Source organism: Pseudoliparis swirei, chromosome 4, assembly GCF_029220125.1.
Source record: "Pseudoliparis swirei isolate HS2019 ecotype Mariana Trench chromosome 4, NWPU_hadal_v1, whole genome shotgun sequence".
Taxonomy (NCBI): Eukaryota; Metazoa; Chordata; class Actinopteri; order Perciformes; family Liparidae; genus Pseudoliparis; species Pseudoliparis swirei.
The window spans coordinates 17,038,852-17,057,539 of NC_079391.1; the positions used below are offsets into that span (position 1 = coordinate 17,038,852).

General features: G+C 41.3%; 1 protein-coding gene across 2 annotated transcripts; it reads left to right on the forward strand.

Moving 5' to 3' along the window:
• The first annotated feature begins 2,590 nt into the window (after positions 1 to 2,590).
• On the forward strand, positions 2,591 to 16,694 carry tdrd3 (tudor domain containing 3). Of its 2 annotated transcripts, none has more exons than XM_056413178.1 (13): positions 2,591 to 2,760; positions 3,526 to 3,610; positions 5,482 to 5,547; positions 6,258 to 6,418; positions 7,447 to 7,588; positions 7,730 to 7,801; positions 10,854 to 11,003; positions 11,494 to 11,646; positions 12,170 to 12,347; positions 12,912 to 13,037; positions 13,435 to 14,378; positions 15,647 to 15,766; positions 15,938 to 16,694. In XM_056413178.1, exons 1-13 carry the CDS (start codon positions 2,717 to 2,719, stop codon positions 16,088 to 16,090), a joined length of 2,394 nt encoding a protein of 797 aa, XP_056269153.1. In that variant the 5' UTR covers positions 2,591 to 2,716; the 3' UTR covers positions 16,091 to 16,694. The 2 variants fall into 2 exon arrangements, with proteins under 2 accessions (XP_056269153.1, XP_056269154.1); XM_056413179.1 differs by having other exon boundaries at positions 15,904 to 16,027.
• Positions 16,695 to 18,688: the final 1,994 nt, after the last annotated feature.

Consider the following 18,688-nt stretch of genomic DNA (forward strand, 5'->3'; position numbering starts at 1 on the left):
CAGCAATGAGGTGATGTGATGCAACAAACAGAAACTTTTGTGAGATCCTTCTTCCGTACTTTCCTCAAACTGTGATCTGTTCCCCTAACAGACGCTGTATCATGAGTTATTCTAGTGGCTAGCCAACAGGGAACTTGTGTACCCCTGTTAGTGAGACGCGTGAATCATATCAGGGAATTTGAACTGTGTGCCATAATGATCCACACCATGATGGGGAAAAACACAGCTCTTCAACGGCCGATGAGATCATTCAGCAGTTCTGAATCTGAATCTGAATCAGCTTTATTGACCGTGTTTGTGTACACATACATGGAATTTGACTCCAGTTACACGTTGCTCCATACAGGTGTAACGTTATTCTCGGGGACAAATGTAATCCTCACGTTTGTAATGGGATGAAAAGCCACAAGTAGAATGAACCTTTCACCTGCCTTTGTGCTTCCAGCCAGCTGTGGCCATGCCAATCTGTTTTAAGACTTCAGACTGAGGTCAAATTATAATGAGACATGTGTAGCCTACTGACCAAAACACATTTAACAACAATTGCTTGTTTGATTGGCAGTTTAAAAAGAAAGAAAGAAGAAGAAGAAGAAGAAGAAACACATCTTTGTCACCATCAACAAAAAAATATATTAACAAATTGGTGACATATTTCAGCTGTCTCTGAGATCATGTAATTTGCAGCTGTTATATTGCCAGCATCAATCTTTTACAAGTGGAGCAGTGATTCATTATAATTATGCTTCCCTTATTACGATGTCAATCTGCAAAAAAAACGCAATGGACAGGGACAAATTCTCACCGATACGTAAAATGTCATACGAATGGAGATTTATATAAGCATGGTTTTATACGTGAAAGGCTGGAAACAGATTTTCCATGCCCAATTGGAGTAAAACAATTAATTTAATTAAATGTCACGATTGAATGAAACATTTCACTATGAAATCAAAATGGACTTTATTTGACCCCGTGAAATCTTGTTATAGACCATTCTTCTTTGAGCTGGAAAGCTGTCGGCATGGCTGCCAGCTGTGTTTTAACGCTCTGCCGTTATTCTAGCCGAACACAAGAACCGTGGCATTGGGCCTCGCTAATCGTTACAGAAAATGAGAGATCAACCCTTCCGTATCGGTTGAAGAAATTCCACAAGAATATACATTTGGAAAGACCGCAGAGGCCAAATAATATCAATTCAAAAATCTCTGTATTGATAATGACATAAATCTCTGCCATTTAAACAGAAATGTCTACATTCATAAAATTCCTTTGTCAGCGTGAATTTTGTATTTCTTCTTATTGAGTTATGTGTGCTTTACTGGCATTAGTATTTCAAGACATTGTCATATCATGAACAAATACAAAAAATTATAAGGATAGATCGATTCTGAAATTACCATCACGGATAGTTTCCCTTTCTACCGTATTGAGTCTCAAAGTTGCTCAATTCATGAACAACAGAGTTTTTTTCTGAAGAATTTACTTAGGCAGCCAAGTTTTATGTATTGTTTTAATGTTTTGTGTGCCAACAAAAAACATGTTTTTATGTTAATGGTTGTGCTAGTGTTTACATAATCCAACCTTATATCAAAGTCTTCAGTCATATGCAATAAATACAATGAAACGATGTTTAATGCTGTCTACATTGTATAGAACAAGTATTATTCGTTGGCTAGGGATCGCAGCTTGAAACTTAAAGGCTCAATAAGGGAAATGTTATTCTCACAATGAAGCTCGGTGGCCTGGTCCATTCTATTGCTGAATTTCTTTAAATCTTGTGAAACACATTAGTGTGTATATACTACCATCTTGTGGTTAAGATTAAATGTTATCCCTATATTATAATCCAGTTGTATTTGATTTATAACGAAACCAGGGCAGGTATATTCTTTCTTGTAAAATACAAAGTGTCAAGAGTGATTGAAAAACGCACGACTGTTCTAAAATGAAAGCATGATCATGCTTCTCAATAATAAAAATAATGCAAATGTGTGCTCTACAGATTGTAAAGCTCCAACTCTGGGATTTGTAATATTAGGCTTTAGAAATAAAATGGATTTGACTTTAATAAGACACATTCTATTGTTTTTATCAACAGAACCATTACAAAACATTCATGAAAACCTAAATCACCTTGGTTCAGTATATGTTCATGATATTCAAGTAATTCAGACACATTTTGCTACATAAATTGGGCAAACATCTCTGCGAAAATCGGTTAATTCACTTGATTGTTTAATCTGTACAACAATATTACCAACAGAATAGTTGAACACAAATAAAACAGAGGTAACTGAAACTGAAATGTCTGAGAGCTTCGCCCAGCCAATATGTGCATGATAGTGATTAGTCAGCTTTGTAGACACACACAATGGCCTTTATACATTGCATTGTTCGGGCACAGTACCACTCTGTGTATACACAATGGAAGGTATAAAAATTTAAGACAACTACTTTGTAACAGATTCTATAGAACTGTAATCGGGCGTTCACACCAAAAGCGTTGAATGGAAGAAACATGCGTTTGACCCTCCTGGCACGCCGTCGCGTCTTGGCCGGTGACGTACGTTACGTACAGCCAGCGGTTCAATACTCACATTAGCGAAGCGTAATCATTGTCGGAGGGAGAACATGCATTACCGAAACAGATAGTCATCGTTCGAGCGTGCTCAATCCAAAACGCGCTGGTTTCGTGATTTCCAAATCTACGGCGTGGATGAAAATGACCGATTTGACAGATTGTTTGACCAAAGAGGGCTGGTAGGTACCCTGGTAGCTAATGTCAGCGAGCTAGCCAACGTCAAACTCACCGAAGTGGCAGATTGATGTGGGCTCAATGCACTCATCATTAGACCGAGCGGACTGTTGCACTAGACAGTTTCGCGGGGACGCGGAGGTTTTCCGCGGTGCCCGCGACCCTCTTTGAGGCCGTTATTCGTTTTTCCTGAATCGAAAATAAGTATTGTAACCAACTGGGAGCTAGCAGAATAAACAGCGTTAGCATAGCTACTGCGGCTACGGCTAATACACCTTTAGCATGGCTCTCGTAACGCGAGCTGTTGACGTTACAGTTCGCGTTAGCTGGTGAGCGGTGGTCACGTTAATAGCTAAATTCAAACCCGCTTTCAATCTTGTATGTTGTGTTGATGGAGCGGTCCCACTCTCCACTAGATTAACAGTATTTATTTTATCGAATTAAACCAAGTGTTTTGCAATGTTTGATACAGATGTGTGGCTTCCAAATGTATTTGTTTTTGTGCAGATTATGCAATCTGACCGAGGATGCTGAGCCCTTAAAACGAACAGATAAATAAATAAACTGTTATTTGAGTCTTAACACGTGGGCAAATAAACTTGTATCATATTATTGATATTGTTAAAACGTTTGAACATAATACAGTTCCACACATAAACATGGTTCATGACTTGTTCACATCTGCCCCTATGTTTCTTGTGATCTCGAAGTCAAGGGTAAACGAGCTCTCATCTTTTGAATGATAAATCATGTCGTCCTCCACCTTGCAGGTACCTCAGTGACGAAGGCATAGCAGAGCTGAAAGGGTCCGCTGAGAAGATAACACACAATGACATTATTCGTATTGCACTTGACGTAAGTTTTCATTCTGCAAGTTCTACATCTACACATTTAGTATGCACCTTATTAATGCTGCAGTATGCAGACATTGCTCAATGGTGGGGTTTGCAATGGCAGCAGTTTTGTGAAATAGTTATTAAATGTTGTGTTACTTCATCATTTGGTCATTGCTTTTCAGGGGTAACATTGACATGCACCGCTATGGACATACACTTTTAACTCTGTTAACGTTCATTCTTATGTTAAAGGCATTTTCAGCCTATTGTTAATAATGTATGTCCCACTATTGGCAGACTCTGCATCTGCTCTTTCCACCTTCAGTCGCCCCCAGCTCTTCACATCCAACTAGGTCCTTTCCCCTCTTTGATCAGCCAGTTAAATTCAGTCCTTTGCCTCCATCTTAACACGATAGAAGAAATTAACACACGGTCAAAAATATATTTTATTTTCATGGCATGGAGAGATGACATAATAATAATATCAATAATAATTAGGATGATTATGATAATAAAAATAGTTGTAAAATAAAAAAAGCCAATATAGAGAACACACTAGACAATACATAAACACAAAAGTAGTAATGAGTGAATATGAACCGCAGTGGCAATGCGTTTGTGTCAGACAGGCAGTGACACTCCTTACCTGATCCGTAGCAGACAAGTCCAGAACATGCAGTAGTAGAATTTACTGCGAAAGCCTTGACCTTTAAGTTTTAGCCAGGAGGGCTGCTACAAGATCTCAGACTGTACTTTGACTTATTACTGCATACCTGGGTTAACATTGAGCAACTTGTATCAACTAAATAGCTATTAGATTCTAAGAATAATTGGGAAACAGTTGTTGTTGTAATTTGCACCTCCTTTTAAAATATTGTATTTTAATTGTGTTGCGAGGAATTTATTGATATCAAGTTACCTGGGAAAATACTTGACCTGCATTTCGTGACACGGTGAGCTGCACTAAAACAGGATAGTATTAATGGACAGGTGAGAGACAAACTCTGATCAGGGACCATGGTGCAGACTACAGATACCTGACGGATGACAGTTGCACTTTTGAGACAATTCATAAGGAGTTGATCAGAGTGGTTATTACAAAGAAGTGACACCATGTCATGTTGTACTGCAACAACTGCAACTACTTGTGTGCTTTGAATTGGCTCCATGATGTCCACTTCTTGGACTGAGGGTACAATGTAAAAGGTCCCTTCCCTAACAAGCCGAATAATATACTTGGGGAGATTATTTTAATTTTGAGGCACAAAACACAGCAGGTAAACACATTTCTAGAACTCTCATACATGCAAACTTGTCACCTTTCGGTGAAATTCACCGTTTTGAAATCAAAATAGGTCAGCCACGTGAATTGTGTAGATCCGAAGAGTTTTTGTTTTCTGGGGGGGGGGGGGTCAACTGGCCCGCTGGCCTCTATTGCATTACTTATTTTCAATATTTATTACATTTATATATTAGGGCTGTGAAACGATTAACATTTTTAATCAGGTTAATCACAGGTTTCTGTGGATTAATCATGATTAATCACATATATACATTTACAGGGCTCTCAAGACAGGCAAGAGCTCCGAGAAGAGTTGTTGACGGGGGGGGGTGCAAGTGACTTTTTTTCGTCCCGATGTACGCGCGCACGCCGGCATCCGAGCTCTACGGCGCGAGAGACGGAGATCGGAGTCGTGTTAACGCGACACGTAGAGACAGAATGACATGCTGCTGTAGAGACGACCAACAACAGACGGATTGGAAGCTCATTCTGCGCATGCGTTAAATGCGTTAAAAAAAAAAAACTAGTTAAACCTGTAATTTAATTAACTGAGTTAACGCCTTATTTTTCACAGCACTATTATATATATATATTATAATTTTTTGCAGCGCGACCTCAGGCCTATTGGGAGAAAAATCCTACCGTCTGATATCAATAGTGGACGAACTGAGAAGGTGAGTTGCACCAGAATGATTCTACGGCCATTTCAATGCTGTATTTTTAAAACTCGGTGGGCAATGATGCTACGATGTCATTGAGTGCATGCTTAAAATGTTCACCTGAAATGCAGTTTTCATGAGTGCCACTAGATGGCCCCACCACACTGACAAACAGGGAGCGGAGAACCACTTCTCCACCTGTGAAACTAGAGTTGTGCAACTATAAAGAAAAGATGTTCCAAATAGTGCCAAAGTATTCAAACATGGGTTTCTATGTGAGCTTAACCTCCGCTCCCTTCAGTGGTCGGAGCTGCTTTGTACAGTATTACATGCTTTCGAATAGAATGAATGCCATCTGAACATCTATACTTACATTAAACCACAGATTGTAGTATAACCTGAAGAGTGCATTTACAAATGTTCCAAGTTCATTTTTGTAGCGCAAGAAATCCTTATTTGAGAGGATAGATTCAGTGGTTTTAAAATAAAATGGTCACCGTGAATCTAAAGGCTAGTCATGTATCAGCTTGGAGAAATTAGTAAACCTGTGCTGGTACTGGTGTGCTTAATGGAAGGAGTCATTTTTCTTATGCCATTAATCATTTCCAGTATCCACGGTTAAATACTCAAATAGTTTGACTCTGCTTATATTTTGCTGTTGCAATCCTGCCCCACATGCTGCATGCCCTTTTAACGCCATATGTCTATTTCTTGCACTCGGCCAGTTGGAAGGTCCGTGTGTTCTTCAGGTGCAGAAGGTGAGGAACGTCTCGGCTCCCAAAGACCATGAGGAGTCTCAGGGCGCGCCGCGGATGCTGCGCCTTCAAATGACAGATGGGCATACCACCTGCGTAGGATTGGAGTTTCAACACCTCTCTGAAATCAGGTACCCTTATTATAACATTAACTCTTTAGGAATATTGAAAACATGCAATTGAGGGCAAGTAGTATTTTGTAAAAGTCTTGAAACTAAATTCCAAATGTAAATGTAAAAAATATTCTGCACCGACACATCACCACCTTGTCAACCCTACCACCCCACCACGTGCCTTAAAGTTCTCATTATCTGCAATTTCCACGTGGTGGCACCTATCTAACAATTCCCGGCCTTAATTAAATCTCCATCCCAGCAACAGTGGCCTTGGTGACGGCTGCCATGGCGACTAGCCAGTCTGTCCAGCTGGAGTGGTCTGAATGTGGGCCTCGACCTTCTGATAGGGAGAGGAGAGTACAGAACAAATCCCCTCTTTGTGAGCGTCTGGCAGCGGCGATGGCTGGTGTCGCTCATGAAAGTGTTCGCTTGGTGCGTGAGGCAATAAGCGAGTGACAAAGAAGGATGAGATTGATTACAGGGCCGTTCAGCGTGTTAGACGGTGATATAGAGCGATGACAATTAACCACTGAGGAGCAACATTGATTAGACGGTAAATACTGTGTGTGCTTGTATTTGATTGAATCGAGGCCAGCCAGAGCCTCACTTCTGCACGGGCGGCTATCATGAGAACAGCATCCATCCCAGAGGTTCAGAGTGAAATCCCTAATTGTTGCTTTTGCATCAGTAGCTGGAAATCCCTCCAAGTCCTTTCTCTTTCTTAATGAGAGAGGCAGAGGCCTTATCAGACCTGATGAGATGGAGGAGCTTTTCATTTACCATGAGGATGGGTGAGCAGCTGGATTTATTAATAGTCTCTTCTAGCCTCGCCACCCATCCCCTGGCAGCGCTACTTCATGTCATTTATAAAGTAGTATGGGTAAAGTGGATAGGGTGCGGGGTCTGGTATGTGCTGTTCTTGTATCATACACCCTTGAATGTCTTTTAGGTTTAACAGTTGGTTAAACAATTTAGATTTAAAGCATCCTTTCACACATACTGTTAATTTCTTTAAATTTTTTTATTTTTGTTTTGTTTTTCAGTCTTAATACACCCCCAGGAACAAAGGTAAAGCTCCTTGGTACAGTCCTGGTGAAAAATGGTCTTTTGCTGCTCGATGACTCAAAAATCTCCGTCCTTGGAGGAGAGGTTGATCACATGGTGGAGAAATGGGAACTACAAAGGGTGAGAGTCGATTTTGTAGCAACGGCTTCTTTTGCTCAAAGATATTAAATTGTGTTTCTAATGGCATCCTTCAGTCCATAATTTATCTCGCTACGATTTAAGAATTGTTAAGAAGGATGTGCCTTTACCATCCACCTGCAGAGTCTGGCCAAACACAGCAGGAGTAACATTGGAGCAGAAGGTGGACCTCCTCCCTTTGTGCCATTTGGTCAGGTAAGGTGTAAACCATTCCGACAGTTCGCATTTCAAAATAAAGTTACAAAGATCTTCTCTGACATAAACACCAGAGGAAAACAATAAAATAGACACATGATTACAAAATGGCAAACTAACAAAAATAATACAGTCGGGGAAAATTGCAAGTTTAGGGAAATGAGATTTCAGCACTGACTTAATAGAAGTCTGAAGTACTGTGAAATAACATTAAGCTCACAATTGTTTTTGAGGGTCCAGACAAAGGCCTGGCTCCATTAGTGGGCTTTGATGTACCTTTTCTTGTAAATGTTCTCTCTGATCTTAATCATTGAGTCTTCATGAATTTTTAAAATGCATCACTGAATTTTAATTCTGCTTTGTTGTCTTGCACTCGTTGACAGTGTTGCCTTTGTACAGCCTTCAAATAAAATAGGGAGAAAAAGAGTGAGATTAGCAGGCCTCTGAATTGCACCATTGGATATATACTTGCATCACATTGTCAAACTTATTTACACACAGATTTAGATTTGAAAAGAATATCCATGCTCAATTCCCAGTGCACACAGAAACTATTGAACTATTGAAACCTTGATTCCTCCACATTTTGTGGTTTTGCACCACACCGCATCATTTCTCATTTTAAAACCACTGAGCCTGAGTAAATGCTCCCTTGGCAAGAATCCCCGCTTCAGAGCGGGATACATCCGGATCGGCTTGACACTTGGATTTTAGGATTTTCACCCACTCTTCACTCCAGATTTGCTGAAGCTTTGTAAAGTTGGCTGAGGAGCATTTGGGAATTATCATTTCACATTCTCTAGATTTTCAGTGTAAATCTATTTTTAATGCTGGGTCACTCCAGGGCTTAGTGTTGATTGTATGGAAGCTTGGGGTTATAGATAATATCCTATTTCAAGGTAATTGGCATTGTGAAGCAGTCTCTTCAAACATGTGCTTGCAATTTATTTAGTTTAGTTTGATATGTTACATTTGCTTTACATCTCATCAGATATTGGAATTATTTCCCTCCTGCGCCTCGTCCAACATTTGTAATCAGTGAAGTGTTGGGTACACTTCAGAACATTGAAAGAAAGTAGCCTGTGCGTTTTAGTCGTCATGACATCAATTTCCACTGAGATATCTAGATGTGCGGTTGGGTTTTATCTGCCTTGCCCTTTTAGAATCCATTTTCCCAGTGCCTTAGTTAGCCTGGCTTCTCTACAGAGCTCACAGACGTTTATCTCTGGGAACTGTTTTCTACTGAATAGAAATTAAACTGTCCACAGCGAGGTCTATGAATTATCCAGAGTAAACCGTGGACATTGTCTTCTAAATCTAAACAATTCCAATCCTCCTCAACAAATTGGAATAGGGGCAGAAAGATCAGTGGTGGCGATCTCAAAACCTGGGCCAATATGTTCCATCTGCATAGCGAGGCACCACCAGGAGTAATTAAGATAATGAGCCCTGTATTAATCGTGAAAGTGCAACGGCATGTGCCAGGTGGTAGGACGATGTGGACGTCTCCATGCACACCTGCTGTCTTGGTTCATGTAGGTGCAGCAGCGCAACGTTGAACTTTAAACAGCTGTGCCAATCACAGTGATGCGTGACGACAACAGCTCGACAAACGAAAGAACGTGTGTGAGTGGTGCACAATGTGAGCACACAATCATCAATCAGCCATAAATCTGCCGCCAGGTCAAATGGGGTGTGTTTTTTATTTATATTTATTTAACCATTAATTACAACAAGAAATAAAGAACTTTACACTTGTATTTATCCCTGTGGGGAAATTCTTCTCTGCATTACCCATCCTTAGTTATTAAGGAGCAGTGGGCTGCAGTGAAGCGCCCGGGGAGCAACTGGGGGATCAGTTGCTCAAGGACACTTTGAAATGCAACGATGGGGAGAGCGGGGGTCAAACTGGGTACCTTGTGGTTGCGGAACGACCCCTCACCTCATGAGCTACAGCCAGCCCAACAACGGTCGAAACAAATCATCAGCTTCAGTCCGACAGTCTTTCAGTCTCCGCTCTGTCATGTTGTAAATTGTCACATTATGTCTTGTGACTGTGATGCAGCACCGTGTTGCATTTCAATGATGAAACACTGAATTATTTTTGAAAGTTTAAAGCAGGCTGTGACGCACGGGAGTAATGAGCTTCGGTAATCTGATGGCTCTCATGTAAACAGGCAGAATATGGAGTCATTACGCACCTGTCTGATGCACGTGTGTGTGTGTGTGTGTTTTGTAACAGCCTGGTGTCATTTGCACATGATTTAATGAAGGTTAACGTTGTGGATGGTCATGGGTAATGGCACATCTCAAAGCAGAGGCTGCAGATTTATCAACATATCTGTCCTCTTGCCTTCAGATGGCTGCTGGGATTTACCACTGGTCAATCACTCAGCCTGCTTCATCCACATTAAATCCATCTACTGGCTGGGGAGTGATCAATTAAATTTGATTATTTATGTTTTTATGCATTATTCCGTTTTTGCTGTGCAATTGCGGCACACGTTTTGTGTGTCCTTTTAACACACAAAAAAGACCCACTGTCCAACAAAATAACAACACACCTTGGAATGGACCTCTCAGCAGCTGGAGCACAGCTTGTGTTGATCGCTGCACGACCACAACAATGTTCATTGCCGCTCTCTTCCCTTCCCGTCTTGTCATAAGTCCCTCTATAACCGTGCCGCCTATCACTTACCAATGCAGCCATCGCGAATGCAACAGAAAGATAGTGAACCTACGGAGCAAAGGTCTTTGCTCCAATCGCTCGCTTCTCTGACTTCACTTGTCCTGAAAAACAGCTGCAGGAAGTGTTGCGTTTCCATCTCATTTCTTTCAAGTCCCTTGGTAATATAATACAGTTCACAGTCTAGTTTTGCAACCTAAACCGTGAGCTGAGAGGCGGCGTTGGGATTTGGGTTGCGATCGGTTGGCACGACAACATCCTAGAGTGTAGCTTAAACATCGCGTGCGACTGCACACAATGTGGAAACTCTTTGTCACCATACATCATTGACAACATGTTCTCCCTCTCTCTATTTGATCCCTGTAGAAGTGTGAGAGGAAGGAGGAAGTAGACAGCAAGGATCTAGACCAGAGGAAGACCCTGCGGGCTCAGAATGTGGTCAAAAGTCCTGATGAGAATGATGAGTTTGAAAAGCAGCGGACAGCAGCTATTGCTGAGATAGCCAAGACCAAAGAGGTTTGTTAACCATTATCATGAGTCTTTACTGATGTAACTTCAAGCTACTTCATTATTGTACAGAGCTACTGCCATGTATAGCTTACATTTTGTAGCTTTGTCTCTCAAACTATTATCTATTAATAGACTATCAATCTATTATACTGTCCAATAATTGTCTGCGGCAACACATTGTACTAATCTAGTTGACATCCTTTAACCCTCCTGTATGTTGGACATGAGTTTCAGGACCACCCCTTTTGCCATAATTGAAGTTTCTCTTATTGATTGTAATTTTTGCACATGCCATTTCATTCGTTCTCCATTTAAAAATACATGCCCCTTTATCGGCGTTCATCTTAACCTCGATTGCGTTTGAAAGCCGAGCTACTTCTTCCAATTAAAAAAGCCTAATGACATTGTCGGCTACAAAGTTTAGTTTCTTACGTTGGCTTTCGTGTTTCGCCCTGTCCTGCAGCCGTATCGATCGTCTTGTTCTTCTACTTGTTAGGCTCCGAGGACATTTGGTGGTGGAGGAAATGCAGGCAGTAATTTATCCAGTGGCACTTCCTCCTTTCGAAGCCGAGACTCGTACCAGCAGAGGAGACTGGAAGACTGGGTCGAAAGACCTGAAAGCAGAGAAGATGGGAACTACCGGGAGCTGGTGAGGAGACAAACTTTGTCCAAACTTTTAAAACAAGCCATTTAAATGATAATTTGACCGTTCAGCCGCCACTCACGGTAACAAAGCCATTAAAGGTTGGAACTCGTCCTGCGCTCCTCTTTGGTTTTGTTCATCTGGATTGAAGTCTTTAGTTCAATGCTCACAGACTAGTGGAGGCATTGATTATGATTTTGTAAAAAATTTAAATGAATTGGAGGCGTGGCCGTGTTTTCCAATCAAGAGGCAGTCCATTTGTCTGGCTCAGTTTCTCGGCAGAACCCAGCCAGCAATTCGGCTGTACACATAAATATGATGGAAGAGGATATTAAAGTGTGGCTTCGTGTTAATGATGATTTGTAACTTGGATGCACTAATCCAACCTAAAACTATGTGATATCCATGACTGGCCCACTTAAAAATGAGGTTCCTTGTAGATTATGCTTTCTTCCTATTCTATTTTTGTCAGTCAGTGAACGTTATCCTTTCGGTCTATTTATTTTTTATGTTATCCACCTTTGTTCAGGTGGATGAGCGTGCTCTGAGAGACATCATGGAGATGGGCTTTAACAGGGAGGCGGCTCGACAGGCTCTGATGGATAACAACAACAACCTTGAAGTGGCACTAAACAGCCTCCTGACTGGAGCTTCTGCTATTAGACCCGACCCTGTGGTAGCTGAATCCATCAAGCCCCCACTCAGAGGTTCATACAAACACACACACATGCACACAGAGCTGCCCGCAGTGGCTTGAGAAAATGTTTCATAGCCGGAAACCTGAGTAAAAATGGATTGGAGGGAGTAATCCGAATGTCCTTTTATTTGTATGCAGTAAAAGTCATCTACAACCTAGTGAAAGGTTCACATTGGCAGTTTTGCTGGTTTAGTCCCTTTAACACAAATTGCATTCGCACTTTGCTGCAGACGACTTCCCCCTCAAGCACACCGTGAGGTTTTCCGATGGTTTCCTGCTTTACCTGCGGTCATTTGTTTCAGCATCGTAAATCAACTTGCATCAACTTACAACTTATTGAGCAGTAGGACAACTGAGTGAGTCTGCTGCAGAACATTAACCGTTCCAAATTCATGTCATCGCTAAGGAATGTGAGTGTTTGGGTTTTGTTTCTCCAGTTAGGTTCAGGTTTGAAACACAAGCACCCAATCAGACGCACACATGTGAGATGTAGACACTCGGGGTAGACTATCAGAATCATTGATGAGCTGTTCTTACATGGGTCGACATGATCTTGTTTTTGGTTTCTTCCCAGCAAGAGGAAGGGGAAGAGGGCGGTCCAGAAATGAAGATGAGGAGGAGGGAGCAGGTGGGAGGCCGTCTGGACCAAGCACTCTTTTCGACTTTCTAGAATCTAAGATGGGAGTTTTCTCCATTGATGGTGGGTGCAGTGGTCCGGGTTTCATTCTAAACTGCCTTCTCTTGGTCCATAAACATCACCTTTTAACCCCTTTACTTGATATGTTTAAGGAAAGAATACATCCTGAATAATTAAATATTGATATTGCTCTTATATGTTTAGTAATATTCTTCATATAAATAACATTATGCCATTAGAGACTGTCTCAGAGCTGAAGGGAATTAATGAAGTCATGTTCTCTTAATGTCTGAAAGCACTGCTTGTGTAGAAGAACAATGCTGCTTTAGCGATCGTTAATCTTTATTAAATACCACACTTTATTGGGATCTCGTCAAAGCTCCTTGTATTATTTATCCCCTATTGTTTTGCCATGGTTTTGTATTACACTCTTCTTTTTTTTCCCGGTTTGTTTTCTCAGAGCAAAAGAGCCCTGGACCTCAGAGACACCATGAGAGTAAAGGGAATTTCTCCAACTCAGATTATTACTCCAAAGATGCACCTCAGACCAAGTTCTCCTCACATAATGACCACAGGCAACAAAGGAATGACCGACCACCCCGCTTCCACAGGGACTTTGATTTTCCAAAACCTGGCCAGGAGCCTCACTCTGACTCAACTCAAGCCCAGCAGTGGAAGGGCCAGGAGAGATGTTCACGAGGCACGTCGGACAGATCGCAAAATGACAAGAGAGACACGAGAGACGAGCCCATTTTTACTTCAACCTTCTTGACTACCTTCGCACATTCCAAAGAACCCACGCAGCAGATGGAGTTTAGTGCATCTCACCAGCAGCGATCCAGAAATGGAGATGGAGGCAGTCGGAACACGGCGGGGCCGTCGAACAGGAGAGGACCTAAAGACGGCGTACCCACGTCTAAAACCCCGGATTGTGCAGGCAGCGAGCCCGATGGCAGGGGGAGTAGTAAGCGCACGGACAGAATTGAAGAACCAAACAACAACAACAGCAGGAGGAAGGGGAAGACTGACCGGCCAAACTCGGACCACCCTGACCGACAAAGGGATAGTGGGACGCCAAACTTCAACCCGAGGGGAGGAAGATCAGGGACACCCCAAGAAATGGGCTTATTGCGGGATCTTCGAATGGCGACGGGGGATCCCTCTCTTTTCCAAAATGGAGATATGGAGCACAAACGGACTGGGCCGATCAAGCCAACACACTCACAGTGTGCCCCTTGCAGGGAGCCGCCCCCCAAGAAAAACCCCTCCAGTAACCCAGGACCCAAAAGGAGGTCGGGACAAGGCAAAGGTCAAGGGCCGCGAGGACCGGAGAAAAGTCATTTTGTGGAACAAGCTTGGAAACCAGGAGACCAGTGCCTGGCACTGTACTGGGAAGACGGCAAGGTATGTAATTAATAGATTGGTAACCTCTCAATAGCTGATAATTGTTGAAGCACGCATTTAATTTGCTGTACGTCAAGTTAGAGAATGTCCACCGACATTAAAGCAATCTAACGCATACACAAATGAGCTCATAGTGTGACATGTTGACTAGGGATGGGTATCGTTTGGGTTTTTTCCGATACCGGTGCTAAACCGGTACTTTTAAAACGATACCGGTGCCTGAACCAATACTTTTTTTTTTTTACGCACAATGAGGACATTAAAAACCTCTTTGGCCATATTCCCTGTAGAAGCCGTTATCATGGAGCACTGACAAACAACGGATATCAGACTGTTAACATACACAATATATGTTCTCCATTATATGATGTGATATGTATTGTCATGTGCAGACCTTATAGGGTTAATCCTGTCACTGTTTTGATGGGCAAAGAGAACAACCAATCAGAGGTACTGAAGATGACATGTGACAAATAAGTTTTGCTTCTGACAGCGAGTTACACTGAAACAAAGTGACGCCCCACGGTCTTTATTCCTCCGTCACTATATTCCCGGTAACATCGGGTAAACAGCCGGGACCGCTGGACACCAACACATCTGCTAGCAGACTGTCACGCTGGTAGCTCAAACATGGTTATAATGGCTAATTTATTATTTCTTGGGCTACTTTTATGAATGCAAGACTTGCAATCAACGTTACGGTACTAAACTGAGTTAAGGCTGCTCGTCATCATCGGTCTCCCCGTGTTCAGGGGGACCGGTGACGGTCTCCCCATCGCCTCCAGCCTGACGCTGGTGTGCTCCACACGGGTTCACGTAGTCACACACGGCGCAGCCTCCGCTGTCAAACTTAAATATGAGAGGCTCGTAACCTGCTGACAGGGCGGAATCACCAGAGAAGTTCACAACAATAGTTTTTTTTCAATGTCAATCGGCTCAGGCACCGGAAAGAAGCACCGAAATGTGCGTTGCGTTTCCGTCCGGGTAATACCGGTTGTATTGGAACCGGTACCATATTGGCACCGGTTTCCGGTACCCAACCCTAATGTTGACTGCCTACAGTGACTACGACAGATGTATCTGTGGCATCATTATGAACCACTAAATCTTTTGAAGTTGCTGTTCATTCTTTTTGTTTGACAGTTAACAAAGGATGTAAAGAAAATAACAATGAGTGCAGTTGTGGCTCATTTTCTCTCATTCACTGTGGTAAATTTGGCTGTCAGGTATAACTGACGTTGTTTTGTCTTGTGTGTGTGTTCGTGAAGTTCTACAATGCCAGAATAGATGCTGTGCATCCATCAGGCTCGACGGCTGTGGTTGTATTCAGTGATTATGGAAACTGCGAAGAGGTCCTGCTGCACAACATCAAGCCCGCTCATGTTTTGGTGAGATATTGAGCATAAAATGATTCATTCATCATTATTAAGATCATAATGCGTTACTAAGTTGGACGCAATTAATTCAAATGTCTTCAAGTGGGTTGAGTAAGGAGGAAATGACATCTTAATCTGATTACCCACAGTAACATCACAACCATATCAAATGTCCAATGGCAGGAGGAAGATGATGGTTACTACGACAGTTCATTAGAGTTTTGCCGTGGCGGAGACGGACAGCCCCGACCGACCAGACCCACACAGCAGTATTACCAGCCTCCTAGGGCACGAGACGAGATTGATGTGCCTGCGTTTACAATGGCAGGTAAATAGATATGAACTTGTGTTTTTTGTTTTGTTCTCATTTAATAATTAGACGTCAAACATTGTGTGAAGAATCCTCCTATTTTTATATGGCAGCTTTTTATGCACATTACTTTTCATTGTAGTGGGAGTCTTGACTTGTATAATAAAAAAAGGAAGTTCATGCTCTCATTTCTATGTAAAAAATTATTCTTCACATAATTGAAAAATTTCCACTTTGGCTGCTTCTGTTGGTACAATGCATTGTGTAAAAACTATTTCTCAAGTTCTGCAGCTGTTTTGATCTTAAAAGAGTCCTAAAGGCAAACCTGGTTAATTCTTTTTGTAATTTTATGTATTGATTCTTCACCCATCTGTGTGCTCGTCCCACATCCTTCCATGACAGATTTTGTCACTTTCTGCAATAATCCAGAATGCTTCCTGAATTAGTCATGGTCCATGTAGCCAGGACATACACAACTTTTCAAAGGGCTTGGACATAATGCTTATATGTAATGGAAAAACTGATATGAGCACCTGTTGATTTTAGTTCAGGACATATCTACTGTACATGTTGTGAAGCGTTGTTTAAATGAATGCATTAAAATAAAAAAAGATGATTGTATGTAGTGGATATGTTGTTTAAATGTGTTTTTATTTTCAATTTCAATACACTGAGACTAATCCAGAGCAAAAATAGAAACATCTCAGGGGCCCTTGGTTTAGTTTTTTCATCTCATTCCAGTAGTTATGATTGCCCGTTAGTTTTCAGTCATCACATCATTGATTTTAGAGTTCCTGTCTCATGGTTTAGCGCTTTCATTTCTCCTCCTGTGGTCAGCATCGGCACTTTGAGTCTATAGCAAGCAGCTCGGCTCATCTGTTGAGTTCTGTGAAGCAAATCCAAAGGGTAAGACAATCTCTTCCCCCTGTAATGGAGACGACTACACTGCAGATATATCATTTTGCACAATACAAAAGCTCTTCTAGCATTGCACACACACAACTGAGCTGGCTGTTTATGGACTTCGTGAGAGACAAGTTTTACACATCAAGGATAATCTCCACCCGGGATCCCATTTCACTCACACCAGCAGTGGGGGAGACAAATGGACAATGCAGGCGGGGTCAGCAGAGAGGTCGCTGTGCTATTCTGGGTCATTGGTCCAAAGGATTTCCTTTATTTTCCAACTGAGGTGCCAAACGAGCAAAGATGAATAATTAACGGCCGGTAATATGGAAACCTATCTGTTGGGGAGGAACTGAAAGTGAAGCTCTTGAAGGTGTTCTTGGGGACGGACTGTGACACACTGGCCACATAATCTTTAAGGCTTGATTTTTCAATCCAATAAACAGCAATATTTTTGGGAGAGGAGTTAAGCACCTTTCATATTGTATATTTTTTTCTTGGCCCGGTGAAATATCTGGACAGACATAGGACTGAAGCTCTGGAGCCTGAAGTCATTGTAGGGTCAGTTTATTACCTTCGCATTGAAAATGCGGAAGGTAATGTTTTGATCGCCATTTATTTATTTATTTGTATGCGTGTTCCTCGCATAACTAAAAAAGTATTAAACCGATTCGCATGAAATTTGGTGGGTTGATTGGTTATTATCCGGGGACCATTTGCTTAGATTTTGAGATCGATCGGGTCAAAGGTCAAGGTCATGAAAAGGTCAACATTTTCTTTTTACTATAGCGCGGTCATTTTTATCCAATTGGCGTGCAACTAATGCCAACATGTTCATAATTCAATGCCCAATCTTGTGATATGCGAAGGTATGCGCTCTACCGAGTGCCCATTCTAGTTTTCACAGTTATTACTTGAATGCAAACAGAAAAAATAAACAGGACTTGTACTATATATATAGATATTTATATATATACAGGACTGTCTCAGAAAATTAGAATATTGTGATGAAGTTCTTTATTTTCTGTAATGCAATTAAAAAAACAAAAATGTCATGCATTCTGGATTCATTACAAATCAACTGAAATATTGCAAGCCTTTTATTCTTTTAATATTGCTGATTATGGCTTACAGCTTAAGAAAACTCAAATATCCTATCTCTAAATATTAGAATATCATGAAAAAGTATAATAGTAGGGTATTAAACAAATCACTTGAATTGTCTAATTAACTCGAAACACCTGCAAGGGTTTCCTGAGCCTTGACAAACACTCAGCTGTTATAAATCTTTTTTTTTACTTGGTCTGAGGAAATATTAAAATTTTATGAGATAGGATTTTAGAGTTTTCTTAAGCTGTAAGCCATAATCAGCAATATTAAAAGAATAAAAGGCTTGCAATATTTCAGTTGATTTGTAATGAATCCAGAATGCATGACATTTTTGTTTTTTTAATTGCATTACAGAAAATAAAGAACTTTATCACAATATTCTAATTTTCTGAGACAGTCCTGTATATGTTTTTACATTAAGTATTATTATTATAATATTATTGTAAGTGGGTTTCTGAGGAAAACCAATCAGTTTTCACGATGTGAGAGGATTCTCAGTGTGTGGGTCATGATGACCATGAAGCCACAAATAACGCTGAGTAAGTGATCCAATCTCAGTGTAATGTCAGCGTGACCCCCTGTTTTGGTCCCCATAAAGAAAGTGAAAG